Source organism: Nycticebus coucang, chromosome 13 (assembly GCF_027406575.1).
Source record: "Nycticebus coucang isolate mNycCou1 chromosome 13, mNycCou1.pri, whole genome shotgun sequence".
Classification (NCBI taxonomy): Eukaryota; Metazoa; Chordata; class Mammalia; order Primates; family Lorisidae; genus Nycticebus; species Nycticebus coucang.
In genome coordinates, this window is record NC_069792.1 from 57,107,872 (window position 1) to 57,128,080 (window position 20,209).

The 20,209-nt window shown below is 42.1% G+C and overlaps 1 protein-coding gene across 4 annotated transcripts; it reads right to left on the minus strand.

The window, feature by feature from the left end:
• Positions 1-874: 874 nt before the first annotated feature.
• TP53INP1 (tumor protein p53 inducible nuclear protein 1) lies at positions 875-19,764 on the minus strand. Of its 4 annotated transcripts, XM_053559103.1 has the most exons (5): positions 19,533-19,764; positions 12,781-13,041; positions 11,845-12,202; positions 6,615-6,652; positions 5,513-5,652 (listed from the first exon to the last, which is right to left on the minus strand). In XM_053559103.1, exons 2-4 carry the CDS (start codon positions 12,890-12,892, stop codon positions 6,631-6,633), a joined length of 492 nt encoding a protein of 163 aa, XP_053415078.1. In that variant the 5' UTR covers positions 12,893-13,041; positions 19,533-19,764; the 3' UTR covers positions 5,513-5,652; positions 6,615-6,630. The 4 variants fall into 4 exon arrangements, with proteins under 4 accessions (XP_053415075.1, XP_053415076.1, XP_053415077.1 ...); XM_053559100.1 differs by lacking the exon at positions 6,615-6,652 and having other exon boundaries at positions 875-5,652; positions 19,533-19,763; XM_053559101.1 differs by lacking the exons at positions 6,615-6,652; positions 19,533-19,764 and adding an exon at positions 18,344-18,928 and having other exon boundaries at positions 875-5,652.
• Between the last annotated feature and the right edge of the window lie 445 nt (positions 19,765-20,209).

Consider the following 20,209-nt stretch of genomic DNA (forward strand, 5'->3'; position numbering starts at 1 on the left):
TTGTTGGAGACATAACCTGCAAATATCTTCTCCCATTCTAAAGGCTGTCTGCTTGCTTTACTTACTGTGTTCTTGGCTGTGCAGAAGCTTTTTAGTTTGATCAAGTCCCAGTAGCGTATTTTTGAAGCTGCTTCAATTGCCTGGGGGTCCTCCTCATAAAATACTCGCCCAGACCGGACTCCCACCTTTAGACTGTGCAGTCATGCCCTGGAAACATGATTAAGCTGCTAGATTCCTTAGAACTCTGGTCATCTCTTAAGTGGGCCTGGTAAACCCTTCTCAGCAGGAGCCATTCCCTTGCCATTCTAGACTAGGGGCTTTCATTTTAACCTGCTTCTTCTCATTCTCAAGTCACCTTTCACGACCTTATTTTTATCTTAAAGTGACCCCAGTCTCTACCCCCATCTTTTCATCCCAGCTGAGAGGCTCGGAGATAATAAAGATGTATCCTGTATTAGGCTCCAGTTCCAGAATGCTGGTCTTCCCCAAGGATTCATTTACATGGGAATTATTCACAGCAACCTCCAGCTCTTGGGCTTAGGTGATTCTCTTGCCTCAGCCTCCTGAGTAGCTGGGACTACAAGAGTCTGCCATAAGGCCCGGCTATTTTTTTTTTTTGTTGCAGTTTGGCCGTGACTGGGTTTGAACCTGCCACCCTCAGTATATGGGGCTGGTGCCCTACTCACTGCGCCACAGGCACCGCCCCTATGTAAACGAATCTTAATGCACTAATTTTACATACACTGAAGATATTTAATTAAAGTGCACATTAACTACATCTTTTGGACAAGAAAAACTAAACAGCATGTATTTTCAGTAAGTTGTACCTACTTTTACAACTAATGACAATAAAGATAAAGGAATCCAACAAATATGAAGTTAAAGGACATTTTATTTACTGACAGATTAAAAACCGTAACTCCAGGCAGTGCAAAATGCAGCACGGAACCCAATTTCAAAGAATAAGTGTTAACACACAACATTTAAGCAATGCTACTCTTATTTTTGGCAAAGTGCTGTATTCAGTCTGTGTAAAAAACTGACCATCTATGAACCAATCAGTATAAAAAATTTCTATAAAAACAGAAAAAAATTTAGACAGTGGCTCAAGAAAACAAGCTGCCATTTTATGCATAGATTGATACACAGTATACATGTAACCGAACCAAATGTCCCTTGAGTTTTCAAGTTGAAAAAAAATTTGTCCAGAAACACACTAAGAAAGGCACATAGTACAATCTAAAATACTCTTCAGTTTCCATAACTCACACCCTGCCATTGAAAAGAAAATGTGTTCACAATTTTACTGCAGAAAAAAAAAGTCACTTTTTTTTTTTTAATAACACACACAATTATTGATTAAAGTTCAAAACGTCTGGAAGAAAACACAACCAAAAAGCAAGCAAAACCACTCATTCACGCCAAGCCTGAAAACACACATTTAACCTCCCCAAGTACTGGTTTGGTTTTTAGAAGTCCACCTAGAAAACAAATATTAAAAACTTTAGGCGAACACAGAGCAAAACTGCACATTCAACAATTATACAACTTTTAAAAATGTCATAAAGAAAATTCTCAATGATACATAAAACATTATCCACTTAAGCTGCCTTCCTTTGAACAGTAACTTTTTCTCCCACATAAAGGATACTGTTGCAAATAAGAAAAGATAACCTTATCTATATGCTTTCCAGTACCTCTTGCTCCACCCTAAACCACCTTAGTTGGTGTCAAATTTCAAGTGAAACTGGTTCTTGGCAAGGCTGACACTGTTGTATTATATAGGTTTTCTAAATAAAAGCCTTTTATATAAGATTTTAAGCATTACAGTAAGTAGACAAGGATGCCATTTATAATGTATCAGCATGGCTGATGGCAGTGCAACCATCCATGATAAAGAAGCCCAACTTATAAAAAGAGTTTAACCAGTATTTATAGGTCTTATAAAAAGATAATTTTAAGGTAACATTGCAAACACATACTAGTATCTCCTAGAACAAGGAGCAGTCTCTTAACTGATTCTAAAAACAAAAACTAATACTTGGAAACTCGAACTTTTAAACTAGTCTATTTTAATGTAATGTCTACCTTCTAGCTGGAGTCCTTCATTTTTTTGTTTCCATCTCAAAGAAAATGACGATAACAAAGATACCCTTCCTTGCTCTTTTTTCTTAAGGATAGGTAAAGACAATATAAATATAGTTCATTGAAGAGGAAGAGAAATAGCAAAGAAACTCAGATTTCAACAAAGACACAGATTACAAACCAGTGTATTATACAGATTAGAGAAGCAAAACCAATAGGCAAAGCTGAACAGCACTCTCAAGTTGTAAGTAAACCGTTTTCTCCCTAGGATCAAAGTACTAACAACAGAGAAGATATGTAAACAGGAACAGTTTGTATGGGAATTGGAAAAATGTTCAGGAAATTAATATTAAAAGGGCATCTGCAATAGGAAGTAAAAAATCTAATTACTTTGCATTTTCTGCAAAAAATTCCCCACCCAACTAACCATATAAAATGCATTGCCACAGAAGATAAATAATGGATGGCTCTAATCTTCAGACTTACAGTGCAGTACATAATTCAACTGGTTGAGGAGGAAAAAGTAATAAACATAGGATATATATTATAAAATATTTTATTAACAAAAACAAACTTTGAGAAGCATGGTGCATTATAAAAGCTAATGAAATGCGTTCACAAAGCACACCAAGTAATATTCTGTTATCAGTTTAGAAACAGTCAGAGCAAACTAAACTCAAAGGGGTCTTATTTCTCACTGCTTGAATGTTTAAGAAATATGCACTAAAGCACACTGTAAACCACTAATGTTTATAACAGAAATAATAATAAGCTCATAATAAAATGCATTTTTGGCCATGTTTCAGAGAATACTTAACAGGTCAACATGGTTCTGTGTTATTATTGGCCTTGTGTCCTACACACAGTAGATGTCTAACATCTAATGACCAAGAACTTCAACTGAATTACATAACCATTTTCTTCAATTCTTACATGTGCCAATTTTAGAAACTTTAGACACTGACACAGAAACCACAGTCTATCACAGCTGGTGTTGTAATCTTAACCTAGTGACTAAAATTTTTTGTTTTTAAGGTACAAAGCATAGAAGGCTAGGTTCAGACAAAGCAAACAAAAATTCAATTAACTGGTAAGAGATATGAATGAATTTAAAGTATCAGGAAATCTGGGGGGTGGGGGGAGACCACTACACAGCTCTATATACAAAACTGTTCATACTGCTGAACAAATTCTCATGGCTGAACTTTTGTATCTCTTGAGGTACTAACAACTTGCATGCAATATATGAAAAAGAGACCCCATGTATTCAGAGGCTTACATCCTGAAGACATTTAGCTGGTCTATTTTCAAGTTACTGACACATGGCCCTATAACAGACATGGTGTAAAACATACACACCTTCATGAAAGCTCTACCTTATCTCCCAACTCTGGTAAACACAAATAGTAACAAAATAACTTTTAACTCAGTTTGACAAAACTTTACAGACTTGGCCCCTACTTAGAAAACAAATAAATAAAGAGAAAATCAAAACAGAAGGGGCAATTAGGAGAAAGGGGACAGTCCAGATTCTTGTTCTAAAAAGACATCCTGGCATTAACCATAGCCAATGGAAGAACAATCCAGAACCAAAACCTAGCTAACATATCTGACCTCTTTCAACTTCAAATGGTCAGAAAAGAGCACAGCTCTTCCCTGAAAGTCTCCCAGTATTCCCTGCATCAAGCTGTTGCAGGGTTATTGAAAAATATAATACTTTACATAACTAAATTCTGCTCTTTTCCTTGAAAATACTTTACAGACATGTATATGTGTATACATTTAATTAGGGCTGAAGAGAAGATGGAAAAATAAGCTGTTTGGTTATGAATGAGACACTACTGCTCTGCTGGTAGAAAGTGTTTCAGACTGTAAATGTATAATTACTTAATTTCAGAGGAAACTGGTGAGAGTGTGGATGGCTCAACAAAACCCATCACAACTGCTAAAAAAGGAAGTGACTGCCTAAAGGTAGGAAAGAGATTTTCTCTGCACTGGCCTACTTATGAATCGAACCCTACACCCTGGCCTCATTAGCACCAACACTGTGAAGAACAACTGTGGCAGAGAAACTGCCTCAGCCTCACGGCATCACCGGATTTAGCAGAAAGGCCCTTGGAATTTACTACAAGGTTCAGTTCTGGACAGCCCCACTTCAAATCAGCATACAACCCTTACAACAACTCTGTGAGGGAGATAAGTATCACTACTCCCTCCTTGGTGGAAGAAACAAGAGGCCAAAGTGGTTAAAGATTTTGTCTGAAGTTAAATCAAAACGTAAAAAGTCAAGGAAGCCTGTCACTCTCTACTTAGAAGCTACGAAAGACATTACCGGAAGTCCCCCCTCACCCTTGCTTGCCACTTGGCAGGAGCAGCCCCACGACAGAGTATTTTTCCCTGGAACTGGAAGCCTCTTTTCCCCTGGGCAGATATAAATAAGAAGTCACACAAGTTCCTGGGCAAGTACTTGTGAATTTATAGCTAATGTGAGGTGGGGAGGGGCAGAGATGGCAGGAAGAAATTGAAACAACTTAAATATTGGACTAGTAGGTCAGTTGTAGACATGAATTTTTCCAAATATAATTTCACAGGTCTAAGTTAATCCCTCTGCACACAACACCTGTGATGTCTGTACCATGTCACATAGTCACATTGGAATTTCTGAATGCACTGTTCACTAAAGCTTAATGTACCTGAATTCCAAAATGAACTGAATGACTAATCTGAAAAAAAAGGAAAAAAACCATACACTCAGAAATATATCAAGTTTTCTTTCAAAAAAAAAAAAAAAGTCCAGCCATAATTCCATTATATCCATGGCAACTATCACCTGGTTAATGCTTATGTTAGTGTGTAAAAATGTATTCATATATACAGAAAAGATTATCAAGTACTGGTCAATAGTCTATGGCTGACCCTGAGAATAAATTTTTGCTTACTCAAAAGATTGATTAATAAAACAAAATGAAATCGAAAGATGCCCATTCTTGTACTTGGGAAGCAATGTCTTTAAAATGCTAACTCATGTACACCTTAATAGATTTAAAGACATCCCCAAACATCAAACACTGTCATTGTATTGATATGTTTCAAAAAATATCTGAAAAAATTTACAAAAAAGTAAATGTTAAGAGCAAGGCATTATGTGATATACAGCATATAAATCTAGTTTTCAAGATAGTGTCTAAACACACCGATAAAACTATGTGATTGGTCATCAGTTGGCTGTAAAGAGACAGTATTTTCATTGTACATATACACACATCCACACACTTATGTACAAACCAAGAGAAACCAACCAATACAACTTGAAATTCTTAGTAATTGTACTGACGTGGACAGGGCTGATGAACAACCCAGCCATTGTGCTTGACTTGCCGAGAGTGGCAATCCCTGGTAAGATTTTGGCGACGAAGACTGTTTCTGTTAAGAGACTGTCGTTCACTATGTTCTTTTATCCACTGGGAAGGGCGAAAGCTCTTGGGCTGATCCAGAAAAGTTGTGTGAGCAGAAAGAGCTGCAACATAGCAATGAATGTGCTGCCCCATTTCATTCTGAGCTTCCACTCTGAAACATAAATAAGCAGGGATGTATTAAACAACAGAGTATGTTAGTAATGAAACTGAAAAAGTCACTTAGAAATTCAGTTGCCACACTAATTTGTTTATGGTTGGATGGGAGCTTAGTGACAAAAGTTTATTGTTTCCACCACTGATAGTGGTGGGAAAGAGAAGCCAACTTTTAATAGAAACATGCCGTTTAAGCCACAGATAGCTAACTAAGCAGACTCTATTCTAAAAATATGCTTTACAGTTTGAGTGAATGTACAGAGTACATACATTTATATAGGCTTTTCTGAGGGAGGAACTAACATTTATTATCTACATTTGCTGTTTTGCAAATATTTAATACTTTAATTCTCAGTGTAATCTTAAAAGGAAAATATTTTAATTCCCAAATTTTACTGATCAGAAAATATTATGCCAATGGTACCTTCACAGACATTTTCTGGCATAAGTAAAATGTCCTAAAGAAGCACACTATAAATCTCTGTTTAATAGAAATATGCATAAGGAAATTCTACTCATTTATCATTTCTTCTAGGTCAGAAGCTATGGCTAATTATAGAAGACAACTCTTAAGTTTTTATTTGTATCATAACATTTTGGAATGGCATTTACTTGGCAATGTTATCAAGACTTTTGAAGAACACATAATCTTAAAATACAGCTACACACAATATTATTATTATACATTTTCTCTATAAAAAGCTATTCAAGCAGGATTGATCTAAGTAAATACATAACATGGAGAGAAAAGGCAGTTATATATTCTGCCTAAAATCACATGAGGAAAACATTATCTTTATATACATAAATATTTATTTTAAAAAGAATTAAAGTGGTCGCATTAAGAAATGAATAGAAGGAATACACAGAAAGTGGTTTTTAAGAGGTCAGTGTGTAGGTCCTTAGCCTCCCTGTGCAGACTGATAACTTATCACACAGTCTTAAAGTGAGTGTACTTACTCTGTGCCCGAGAGTCCTATACGCAGCTTTTCCTGGCCCTACAAATGTTAAATGGCGGACTATTAAATCACTAGTATGATTTAAAATGCTATTTTAGTTTTACTATTAGGACGTGGTAACTTTTTTTTATTAAAACTGGTTTACTGTGTGTCATTAAAGGCACACATATTAAAGATTATGACAGCACATAAACCTTCACAAACAATACTTATAAAGGCTAAAATGCAATAAAGTGCATACTCCAAAGCCTCCTGTAATCACCAAGCACCTTACTTTTATGTGCTTTACATATTGTTTCCAAGGACAGACAGGATGGAAACAATTTAACTTCTGAAAGACAAGATTATTTTTTGCTCAGCAAACAGATTCTTACTACGTATCTAGCCTCCTAATTTTGATAACACCTGATTTCCATATTGATTTAGCAGACCTTTCACACAAGAATTTCAAATCTGAAAATAAGGATGTTAAAAACGTTTTAGTTACTATTATAAAACTATAATATGTACAAAAAGAATTCATATGAATTTTTTGTGTTCTTTTGATCCTTTATATATTGATAAGTACATATGTGGTAGTCTATGTTTTAATATATGAACCCATTCTCACTGCATCCAAACTGCAAACACACAATAGACAGATGTAGCACCTGGTTCCAGACTGGATGCTAGTTTTGACAAACTAGGTAAAATATTGGAGAAGCACTTATCCTAGCAACTTGGGAAGCTGAGGCAGGAGGATCACTTGAGACCAAGAGTTCAAGACCAGCCCCAACCTCCCAAAGTTCTGGGATTACAGGCACGAGCTACCATTTCCTAGGCCAAAAGCTGTATTTTAAGTTTTTATTGGAATGCCTGAAATGCCTCTTAATAAACTTATAGCACTGAATAAAGTGCCAGTTAAAGTTACATTTTCCAGTATGTAGACTGGCAACATGTAGCCATTTAAGAAAGTTGTTTTTCATTTTGGTACAAGCAAAATGAAATATGCTTAGCCTTATAAAATATCATCTATAATACTAAGACCTGAGAGTGCAGTAAACTCTGGTAAAGTTAACAAATTAATGGGCTGACTGGGCTTTGTTTAAATTTGGAAAATAGGAAATAGCAGAAGATGCATATAATGGTTTACTTAGTAGAGTCAGAGCCCAGGCAATCCAAAAAGTGGCCCTTTAGATGACAACATTAACAACAGAAATATTCTGAACTGCTCCAAAGATTCTAAACTCACCTGGACTCTTGACCTAAGAGAAGGAATTAAGTTAGTGCTAACATTTTCAAAATATCTCACCACCACAGGGAACATTCCACTAAAGTATAGCTTTAGTATTAGTATAGCTAAAGTATTAGCTCAAAGTCCAGCTATTCTATAATATATTCTATTATATTATAGAATAGCTGGACTTTGAGCTAATTAACAAGGTAATAGGCTTTATTTTAGTGGGAGGGGGCAGTCTCAGATATATTCCCTGGATAAAGGCCACAGAGTGTCTATAAATTTGCAGAAACCTAAAAATATGGAGGGTAGAGATTATGATGAGAAAGTTGACCAATAATATTTGGGGCAATAGGCAGGTTAATCAAGACAAAGATTGACAAATGGGCAAGGGTCCCTCTGTTCAACCCTTTGCTGAGGACATGCAAGGCCTCATGTGCACAAGTGGGTAAAATGGTCAGGAGGTGGTAAAGAGAAATTCTGGTATGGGAGCCCCATCCACTGTTGCACCAAGATTCCTTGGAGAAGCCCTGACTCAGGCTACAGTTAGATTAAAAGAATATAAAAACCTAAGGGTCAATGTTAACAGTCTCTATGTAAAGAAGCTGTATTTCCTTTACCTAAATATTTTATGGAAATAAATATTGTATCTGACTGAGGGATGTTCCCCATTGCCTGGTACCATAAAAGAAAAGGCATGTAAATATACCCTTCAAGCAATATTAACTGGAAATGTTAAATGGGAATCAGTAACACTGCCCACACACACACAGTGCAGAATCCAAACTGCAAAACTGGAGTGCTGGTAGAAACAAATTCTCTCTTAGTCCCATGTGGAATGTAAAAACTGGCACTTATGGCAAAAGCCTGTGAGCATCTCTCAACAACTACTAGGACTTTGGACTAGGAAATTTCCACCTGAGGGGCATCACTACCTTGCCTGGGACATTAACTAAAGCTACCCCTATGACTGAAAGACGAAAAATGACCTTGAAGCCTGAAATACACATGTCGTCTTGGGGGATATCAGAGAAACACCCTAATAGGGACAGTAGTGCTGCCCAGGAGCATGTTCCCCAGGGACTGCGAGGAGGAGATACAAGCAGGGAGCCTCTTTTCCCCTAAGATTGACTCTGGCACTGTTTGAGGAGTTGCTGGATCCCGTCACTTGGACGGTGACCTATAAACAGCTCTAAACTGAATGATGAAGAGGTGCTTGGCATGCACATGGCAGTTCCAAGATGAACAGGTAACATCCTACTTGAGAGGACGCCACTCTGATCAACGAAAGTAAAAGCACATGCGTGCAGTGGGATGAATCGTGTGCTGCTTTTCTAGTGGTGACGGAAGAATTGAGCAGTGGTAGAAGCCCCTGCGTTTGGGTTTTGACTGACCCATGGGCATGGCCAATGGCCTGGCCACACAGTCAGGCAGAAGGGCAGTGAAAACCTGACCTTTTAAAGGGGTGCAGCTCTATGGATATGTTAGGGGTGAATAAAGTAGGACATGCCCATCAGATGAGCCCCTTCCAGGTTCAGAAGGTCCTCTAATTCAGTTCTGACACTGTCTAACTGGAGATGGTGTTGGATCTGAAAGCAGCTATGTCCCTGTGTACTCCCTTGATGTAGCCATCTGGGTGCATGAAATGAGTGGATGTGGATGTGGGGTACCACTGCAGTGCAGAGACAGGCTGACTCTAGACACATTACTTTTAGGCACAAAATGCCGTAACTGTCTGCCAGCAAACTGCCAATGGTACATTCTCTGGGAAAGCCCTGAGCATAGCTGGCAAGTTGAGACTAATGACCACAAATGGGTCTTAACAGGAATAGGCACTGACTCTGGACGGGGCTTTGCTTATGAGGTGGAAGATGCAGCTACACTGCCTAGTGGTAAAGATGCCCCCCAGTTCTGCACCTGTGTAGCCTGACCTGCTCTGAATGGGAGTAGGCTCAGGAAGGGGTACTTGGACTAGTTAGTATTGCTGCCTGCAATCTAGACCAGCACCGTGGCTAAACCTAATGTCCCTTCCAAAGGTGTAAAAGTTTGGGTGTAAATATAGAGGCAGATGAAGGAATGAATAAATGGGCTATGAATGGAGAGAAATCTAATAATACATTAGCACCTCAAAAGAGGCTCAGAGCAAGGGATGACATTGTCTCTAAGTTCAGTTATACCAAATGCATGAAACAATACTATGTTTGCCAAGCCCATTCCCGCTTTTGAAACCTGACAAGATCAATGAAGTCTGGGAACTTGAGTGGCCCTGGGAGATGTATCCATGCAATATGACAATGGCCTGGATGAATACAATGACTGAATGGGATTCTAGTAATGTGCTAATATCTTTTGAGTTATATATCCTTTTTTAATTTTTTTTCTTTTTGAGACCGAGTCTTACTATGTTACTTTCGGTACAGTGTCACAGCGTCACAGCTCACAGCAACCTCTAACTCTTGGGCTTAAGCAATTCTCTTGCCTCAGCCTCCCAAGTAGCTGGGACTACAGGTGCCCGCCACAACACCTGACTATTCTTTTTTTACAGTTGTCATCGTTGTTTAGTAGGCCAGGGCTGAGTTTGAACCCACCAGTCCGGGTGTATGTGGCCAGCACCCTACCCACTAAGCTACGGGTGCTGAGCCTATATATCTTTTTGTTGTAAGGGACCCAAGTCCAAAGACTGGGGGTAGACTATGATATTGTGAGATAATATATTTGGTTTTCCTCAGTCTCCTGGCATACAAGTTCTAATATCCTTAGACTCTCTAAAGTGGAGAGTATCTTTTTGTATGCTAATGATTGCCTTATGGCAGGCAGTCTCAGGATGGGATCCGGCCACCTGAAAGACCAAGGCAGGATTACAGAGTTGGGACTTTCAGCATCCCAACTTCCCAGGAAGGAGAGAGGGTCTGAAGGTGAAGCTGATCACCAGTGGCCAATGATTTAATCAATCACGTCTATGTAATGAAGCTTTCATAAAACCCCCAATATACTAGATTTGGGGAACTTGCAGACAGCTGAACACCTACAGGTCCGGGGCAGGGATGTACCTGGAGAGGGCATGAACGCACTGGAGCCCTTCCCACATGCCCTGTCCTATGCATCTCTTCACTTGTTTCCTTTTTAATAACCTTTATAGTAAACCAGTATAGAGGAATAAAAAATAAATAGAGGAAGCGTTTCCCTGAGTTCTGTGAGCTGCTTTAGCTAATTAATCACCCAAGGATTGGGGCATGGGAACCTTGATTTATAGCTGGTTGTTCAGAAGCACAATGTTAAACAACCTGGAGCTTTCAGGTGGTAAGAGAAGTAGAGGGCAGTACTGGGGACTGAGCCCTCAGCCTGAGGGATCAACACCATCTCCAGGTAGACAGTGTCAGAACTGAATTAGAGGACATGCAGAGGGTGTGTTACTAGAAGACTACTTGTTTGGTGTGAGGTGGGAACCCCATATACCTGATGTCAACAGTATTGTGGGACTGTGTTGTGAGAGTAGAAAACTGAGTTTGTTATTCCTACGTTCTCAGACAAGGTCTTCAAAAGATTAGGCATCATTTGATGTGACCCAGCTAAGGACATGTGGAAGAAAGCAAGTTTTATTTTAAGCAAGGTATTCTAGTTGAATTTGGTACCCTAATCTAGTTTATTATAGAGTGTTAGAGTTATATTCTAAGATACTTAGCAGAAATGCTAATCTTTTACTTCCCTTCAGGAGCAGAATTTTACAAATAAGACAGTTCTTTATTCTGTAACTGTGGCTGCATTACAACCAACTTTTTTATTTACTTATTTTTTTTTCAATCACTCTGAGAAAGATTAACTTTAAAAAAAATATAAAATGAACCATGTGTTTTTATAATATTGATCACTTCAGGCACTATGCACGGGCTTTTATAAATCCCTAACAAAATTACTTTTGCATCTGCCAAGAACTTAGCCTTAGACTGTAGTAGAAATAAATAAAATGCATGCTCAGCACACTGTCTCTGGAGAGAGTAAAATACTTGCAACGTACCTGGGACTACTTGGGTTATGAAGTTCATCAGTTCCACAGCTGGCCTCACTAAGACTGGGGCAGGAGTTATGCACAGCATACACAGACATGCTGGGATGTTCGATGAGAAGGTTTTCCATAGGACTCGTTTCCACTTTGATAGTGGTTAATCCACCTGCAGTAAAACATGGGGGAGGGGTGATAAACCAGCTCTCCTCCATTGGACAGGACTCAAACTGGAGGAAGCAAGAATCACTTGTATCAGCCAAGCATTCAAGAGATGCAGATAAACAGGAGAAGACCGAAGGGTGCTCAGTAGGGGACTCTTCACTGATGTCGTCGTCGTCTTCCTCTTCTGCTGAGAAGCCAGTGCAAGTATCTAGATGGTGGTTCACATTGCAGTCCACGGGTGTTGTTGAAGAGCCCCATGGGAGGATTGTCAACACAAGGCGCAGTCAATGGGTGATAGCCACCCATCAAATTCACAGCACAGAAAAAGAAGAGATGATACTGTTAGCTGATGCTCACATTCCTTCTTTTAGTTCAGAAACAAAACCATTTATGTTCACTCATAATGAGTGTAAAATAATTTGAGCACTGTGTGAGTCTGGTGTCACTGTCCAGGAGAGAATACACTGGCTTTGCAGGCATGGCTTTAGGACTGTTTTTACTCTGCTGAATAAACATACAAGGAGTCATATGAGTTACTGCTTGTCTCATATGAGGGTTTCCCATTAAAGTGCCTCTGATTTGATCAGGTTGTAAGAGTTACAAAACTGGAAAGTCTGACGTCAGTTTCACTGACTCTCTGGCACAGGATGTTTCCTATGTTTTTTTTTTTAGACAAATTCTTGTTTACTTTTAAGGCTTAAAAACCTTCAGTTACTGGTTTACTTATGCAAAAATGGAGAGCCAAGATTTTCTACTTCTATGGAAATTAACCAAAGTGCACCTTACCTATGAAGTCAACAAGAATCCATTCATCATCTTCTTTCTCACTGAATTCTGGTGCTTGGTTGGAAGAAGTATTGACTTCACCCACAAACATTTTATTCAGCCTCTGGAACATTGTTAAGGCAAGATTAAGACTTTGGCTGGCTGGCTGTCTTTAAGCTGAGATTTCAAAACGTCTTCAGCTGGCCAGAAGGTACCGGCAGGAGATTAAAGTGCACAAGTTGCTTATTTAACTCAGGTGAACAATAAGAAGAGTCATTATCCCTAAAATAAAAGAGAAAAAGGAGGTTATTTAAAATCATTTATATATATGTATATTGATAAGTACAAGAACACACATATACTCTTAGAAGAAAGCATATGCCTCAGCCTACATTATATAGGTGTTTCTTTCTACAGGAGTTAAAAACAAGAAATACATGTAAATATCTTGAAATGTGAAATAAAAGGGAAACAGTTGGTTCTTTTTTAATATCTATGTGAATGACATATTTCAAAAGGCAGTTTCTCTTTTAAGTAGATCAGCAAAAATTAGGTATTAACACTTGCTGAATGATATTCAACTAAAGTCTTCATGTGGACCCAGCAACAATGCCTGGTGACGACCCTGAAGCCAGGGCCTCACCTTGACCTGGCTTGTTTTCCCTTCTGTTCTTTATTTCTTGTATATGGCTATAAGCACACCTAATTGCATTTAAATCTACAACTACAGCATACTCTGAACTGTAGAAGACTGAGCCTGGCAGCACCTACACCTGTAAACACTATTCCTGTGAGATGGCTCAGCAGGTGGGTGCTGGAGTTAGTGAGCCTGCATTCAAATCCCACTCAGCTGCTCACTCACTGTGTGAGTTAGGAAGTTACACAGCTTCAGATGACAACAGTTCCTACCTCAGGGAGTTCTGATAAGCTCTAAATAAGGAACTTCAGCCTTGCTCGATCTATTCCAAAGTTCCAGATTCATATATCCTTTTCTACCTGGTTATCTGGTAGGTATATGAAACAGAACACATACCAGAAATAACTTTTTTCCCCCTCTTTCCCACAAACTTATTCATACATATTACCCTTCATCTCCTCAGTAAGGAGCAGCAGTCACCAAAAACTTAGCAGTTACCCTTGACTCTTTTAAGAGTTGAAGTCTCACTCTGCTGCCCAGGATGGAATACAGTGACATAATCATAGCTCATTGCAGCCTCCACTTCCTTGGCTCAAGCGATCCTCCCATCCCAGCCTCCAAAGGAGCTGGCACTATAGGCATGCACCACCATGCCTAATTTTTCTAATTTTTTATACAGATAGGGTCCTACTACATTGCCCAGGCTGGCCTTGAACTCCTGGCCTCATGTAATCCTCCAGCCTCAGCTTCCCAATTGCTGGGATTACAGGTGTGAGCCACTGTACCCAATCACTCTTGACTCCTTTTGGTCTCTCCCATTATCCTCTCATCTAAACTATTAGCAAATACCATCGACTTCAACTGCATAGGCAGCTCAAATCTGCCTACTTCCCTCCATAACTCTCATCCTAATTTAAACCAACTTCTTGTCTCTCTGGGACTTTGTCAAAACCACATCTTAGACAGTCTCCTTGACCCTGCTCTTGTTAAATGAGACAATGGAGGGAATGGGCTTAGTAAGGTACTTGATGCAAAGTCCTCAGCACGGGTCAGCTACTCCACAGGCATTTACTAAGCACCTTTTGTGCATCAGCCATGGTGCCCAGGGGAAGAGCGCTGTGAACCAGGCCCTCTCATCAGCAGGTGTAACCACTCAGGGTGATGTGTGCTATGGGAGTGGTAGTGCCAGGTGTCCCCCTTATTATTACTTGAGCAGACTCCTGTGATGAGTGACTTTAGTGTTGAGTGGTTGTGAAGGTCAGGAATGGAAGAAAAGGGAGAAGGAACACCATGGAAGTCAGAAGATGAGAAAGGCTACCCGGGGTACCACTCAAGGTTTAGATGGAGGGCTCTGGACACAAGCTGGGGAGCTAAGTGGGAACCAGATCCTGCAAACCAGAATTAAAAATAAAGATCCAGGTTTCTGGCTTGGCCAACTCAGCAGATGTTGGGACCATTCAGGGGCATAGAAATTAACACTGACGGAAGCACAGGTTGGAGTCATTTAGAATTTGGGCGATGTGTAAGATGATGCAGCTGGAGCAGCCTAGCAGGCACTGAAGGAGAAGTACAGTCTCAGCAGTGAGCAGAGATCTGGGAGCTGCTGACACCAAGGGGGCAAAAACCTAAGAGTGGATGAGATCACCTGGGGCTGATGAAAAGCACCTCACCGAGCAATACTTTTCATCACAAGCATCAGCCTTGACTCCACAACTTCAGACTCCTGACAGTTCACTTTTAAAACAACCTTAAGCTCTAGAAGCAGCTGGGTCTGTAGCAAGGAGACTTCTGGTTCAATCTTACTTAGCATGTGAACTGGACTGCTACAATTGTTTGGTACACTGCTACCATAATGAAACTTTTCAAATGACATTAGAACACTTTTGTGATCACAGTTCATCCTCAGTCATTAATTATTAAAAGTGGGTAAACAGGAAGTGTCACTTGCATAACCAGCCTTCCTGCAAACTCCGGAAGGCAATATGGCCAAATCATGAAGGCTAGAGCTCTAGTAAGAGACTCAAACTCAGTTTATGTTACACGTAAGGGAAATTGGAAGAGTGGTTTGTACAGTTAGTTTGCTTGACCCACTGTGGTATGATAGTTACATCCCAGAAGATATGGGATATCTGAGCTCTGGCAAGTTCTGATGTAAACAAAGGTTTTGGAGGATACAACCAAGGAGGGAAAAAGATTATTTTCAAAATCTTTTCCCCATTTCTCCTAAATTATGGGGGCAGATATTGACCCCCAAATACAATTCTGTGTCTGCTGAGCCTGTTGAGAAAATCATCCCAATTCTCTAAAGCACGGGGCTGCTGGTCTGTGGCCCTGCATCCACTAAGCAGACAGTGCCATGGGTTAGGGAGGGGAGAACCCCACAGAGGAATCCTTGCTTAACCTGGATGGGCACCATGTCTCCCCCTATGATGCTCTGTGTGGCTTGAACTCACCCACCCCTGGTATATGGGGCCAGCGCCCCACTCACTGAGCCCCAGGCACTGCCCAGGACAAAGATTTTATAACTGAATTTAGATGTGCTGTTATGTGTAGGGAACACACTGGAGTGTAGTTCAAAGACTTACAACCTCTTCCCCCAGAATGTAAAATATCTCAATAATTTTTATATTGATTGCATGTTGAAACAAATAATTTTTACATAATAAAATATAGTAATAAAATTAACTTTATCTGCTTTTCTTTTTCAATGTGGCCACAAGAAAATTATACATGTGACTCACATGATATGCTTCTCTTGGACAGAGCTGTTCCAGAAAAATATCCCTAAAGTCTTAATGGCCTATTCTTCTACAGATGACCTAGAGACTGTCCCTGCCACTCTCGACCTTAGCTCCTGCCCAGGGATGGAGGTTCTCCACAGGACTGGTTTTATGTGGAGCTAAAAGGCAAAGCAAAGAGCTTCAAACTTCTCTCCTTCCCACATGGTCACTGACTTTAGTAATCACAATTCTAGGGGAATGATGAAAGTAAAATGAAAATTCCAGAGAAAGCATGTGTCCTAAGAGGAAAAATTTACAAATACAGCTCTGGAATTTGGCAAAGAGGTACGGGCAAAGGATAGGTGGAGTAGTGCTGCTGTTCTGTGAGGCACGCGTAAGCATTCAGCTGTAGCCGAAATGGGCCTAGCAGTCTCCCTGATGGGGAAAAGAAACAAAGTGGGCCCAAACACTTAAGAAGGCAGACTTGTCCCTGTTCTGCTTGACTCAAAATTACCTCCATCTCCTCACTTTCAGAAATAAATTATGCATTTTTCATTATTAAGTGGACAAAACTACATTATAAAAGTTTAGAAAATAAATAAGGAACATCAGTAGTATTCCATTCCTTGTTGCCATCAGTATTAGCACACTGGTGCATTTTCTTCTGCTGTAAGGTTTCTTTTGGTTTATAGCTGTAGTCCAGTGAATGCACAATTTTGTACTTTGTTTTTGCCTAACATTTTAGTATCAATGTTTTCCACATTATTACATGAGTAGAGATGCTTAATGGGCAGAGAAAGGAGGCTGAGTTTAATACTCCTGGGAAAGAGCAGTCTGGTTTCAGGACTTAGAAAAGGAATTGCTAGTTTGAAGATCTTATACTTTCTTTTCTTAAATACAAGTAGCCCACCGAAAGGCCATACGTTGTGGTACCTAAAGACCAGTGCTGAGGTTAGCCTGCTCTGTTTGAAATCTCGGCTCCGCTACTGGCAACCCAGGTAAATCCAGAATATTTAGTAACATCTTGGTGCCTGTTTTCTCAATCTTAACATGGGAATGATGGTTGTTATACTGACTTTGCAGTGCCAACATGAGGATTAAGTGTGTATCTCTTAGAATAGCAAGCGCTTAGTAAATATTAACTACAAGTTTCTTCCAAGCTCATTGTGAGACTGTGAACAATTGTTTAGCATCATTAGTATGAGTTGCTTTATCCACAGAATGTCTATATAATAATTAAAGCTATTATATGTATATTATTGCTTATTGTATGCAACAGGGCCTTGAGGTACTTACTCTTCCCATTTTACTGATGAGGAAATTAAGGCTGAGAAATTAAGTAACTTGCTCAAAAGTGACAGAGTTGGTCTGGTGGGCCTGGCACTAGAGCACAAATCCACCTAATTCCAGTCCCATTTTCTTCCCTGCACATGATCTTTCAGGCTCCCAGCCTCAACTCCTGTTCTGAGAATCTAAGAAAACAACGCCTTTCAGTTGGTTTTAGCTGCCAGCAGGCGGCTCCAGAAAACATTAAAAAAAAAAAAAATCCCACAATTTTGATGATCTGACTTCTAAATATGTGTACAGCTGTGGCTCCCTGACAGCTTCAGCACTATCGGGTAGCTAAACACTACACTGAAAAGCTGCCTCAAAATCATCTCTGTATGTCCCACCTTCTCCTATTACATAAAAAATAAAAAAAAGTATGCTGATTCAAGTAATTTAAAATGAATTTCGAACTGCAGAAAAACCAAGCCAAGAAAGTTGTCTTTGTTTGGTCCACTTCGACCCAGTCTATTCAACTAGTTACAAGGAAGGTTGTTCCCCCAGGGACCCAAGACTGCCTGCCCTGAAGGCTGAATGACAGGGGACAAAGACTGCAGTGAGTGGTAATTCTTAGCCTGTTAACCTTGAATTTTGAAAGCAGGGCCATTCCGGAGAGACACAGGAGGCAGCAACTGCAGAAAAGAACAAAAGACAAGAGAGAAAACAAGAGACCTTGGTCACAGAAATGAGTAAGGTCCTGGTTCCAGGCAGGAGCCTTTGAAAAGTATGCTGCCAGTTCAGAATTATAGTGACTGCGACTTAAAATCAAAAGCTTTCCAATGCTTTCCCATGTGAAAATGAAAAATGTCTTTCAATTACCAAGCTAATGACCTCAGGATCTTGGGGCATTCATAATGACCTCTGGTTCAGTGACCCCAAGAGTCACATTTCCCCCGCTTACCAAAGCTGCTATATTCAGACGCTTTTTGCCAGGGATGCCCAAATTCTTAGGAATTACAGGTGTAAAGAAGCTCTTCCTTAATTTGCTCTAAATTGGGATTAACACACCGAACAGACATAATCAGGAAATGCAATGAAACAAAGAATTTCCATTTAAAATTCATCAGCAACTTTGAAATAGAAAACACCATTTCTCTTCAATTGGCTGGGTGGCCTTGAGTAAGTTACTTAATTTTTCTGTAACTCTGGTTTTCTAGCTATAAAATAACTGAGCCTACTTCATAGCGTTATCAGGAGAATCAACTGGGATACTGTTCAAAGCCCTAAGCATAGTATTAGGTATATGGATGGCGATGCTAAAGCGCTCAATAAGGGCAAATGATCAAAATGATTACGATTTAAAATATAACGGGAAAGGAAAATGTTCTTTCTACAGGTGCAGTCTCAAACAGTGATGTGTAAGATCAAGTCGGGTCAAGGAACAGGCAATCGACAGGCGGTCCCTCAGGGAGCGGCCGTCGCCGGGTAACGGAGCAGGGTCCTCGCAGCCACGGGGCCTCCTTCGCTACCGCGCGCGACCCTGCGCTAGGAGGGCGAGCAGAGGGGGCGCCGGGCCGGGGGGCGCTGGGGTGGGGGTGGGGGGCCGAGGGGCGCCTGGCGGTGGGGGCGCGGGGCCGGGGTCGGGGAGGGCCGGACGCGGGGGGCGAGGTGCCGGGCGGAGAGCCTAGACGCCGCTGCCTTGCAGCGACGCGTCTGGGCGGGCGGTGGCCGCGGGCTCCACTCCAGGAGACCGGGGCTCCGCGCCGAGTTCTCAGCCCGCGGCCCCATCCAACGACTGAGGGCAGGAGGAGGAGTGGAGGGGAGTGAGGAGGAGGAGAAAGAGGAGGTTCCGCCGCGGCCAAGAAAACAGGCCACGCTCGGGGGAGGAGGCAGAAACCAAACACCCAACCGCCGCCCAGAGCCGGGGCTCGGCCGGGTCCGTGTCGCGCCGCCGCCGCCGCCGCACCCGGGCCGCGGGTCTGCCGACGGGGTGGCCGGCCGGGCGGCGGCGACACGAAAAAGCAGCGCGAATCTCCGAGAGAGCACGGTCGGCGCCCCGAGGGCAGGGCGCGCGGCCGGACCCGCCGGCCTCGGGGACCCGGGTGGGCGGCGAGGCGGCCCTCGACGCCCGCCCGCCCGCCCGCACTTACGTGAGCCCGAGCGGCCAGGGGACGCGAGGCGAAGGCAGCGACCTCCGGGCTCCGCGGCGGGAGGCGCGCACTGGCGCGGGGCTGCTGAGGTAGCGGCGGCCGGGCCGGGCCGGGCTGCGCTGCGCTCGCTCGGGCCCTCGCTCCGGTCCCCAGACGGCAGTCGCGGAGCAACTACGGCCCTGCTGTCGCTGCGCGCAGGCTGGCCCGTCCAGGTCCTTTTGTTGTTGTGCAGCGCTCGGAACAGCTGATCGGCCGCTCCGCCCGCCGTCGGGCCCGGCCGCCCCGCCCCGGGGCCGCGCCAGGCCCGGCCCCACCAATCGGCGGCGCGGGCGCCCCGGGGCCGCCCTGCGAGAGGTTGTCACTAACGCACGTGACCTGGCGCCGAGCCCGGCGACGCTCTCAAGTCAGAAACAAGCCCGGGCAACAAAAGCCGGGAGCCCAGGGGCGAGCGGAAGGGCAGGGGCGCAGGAGAAAAGGGGGCGCAGGGGCTCCCACGAGTGGGAGACGGCGAGAGCCTGGCGGGAGGGAAGAGCGCGGGGAAGAACGGGCGGGCTGCGGGCAGAGCAGGAGGAGGAGCCCGCCTGTCCTCCGCGGCCCCTTTGGCTGTGAGGAGTCGAGAGTTTGGGGCCCTGGGAACACATTTTTTCCTGTTCTGTAAGAGGAAAAATAAGGACACC

Coding starts and splice junctions, on each gene's coding strand:
- TP53INP1 (XM_053559100.1), bottom strand. CDS start 12,892: ATGTTCCAGAGGCTGAATAAAATGTTTGTGGGTGAAGTCAATACTTCT. Junction 12,203..12,780: donor GATTCTTGTTGACTTCATAG/GTAAGGTGCACT, acceptor ACCACCATCTAG/ATACTTGCACTGGCTTCTCA. Junction 5,653..11,844: donor CATAACCCAAGTAGTCCCAG/GTACGTTGCAAG, acceptor TTTATGTTTCAG/AGTGGAAGCTCAGAATGAAA.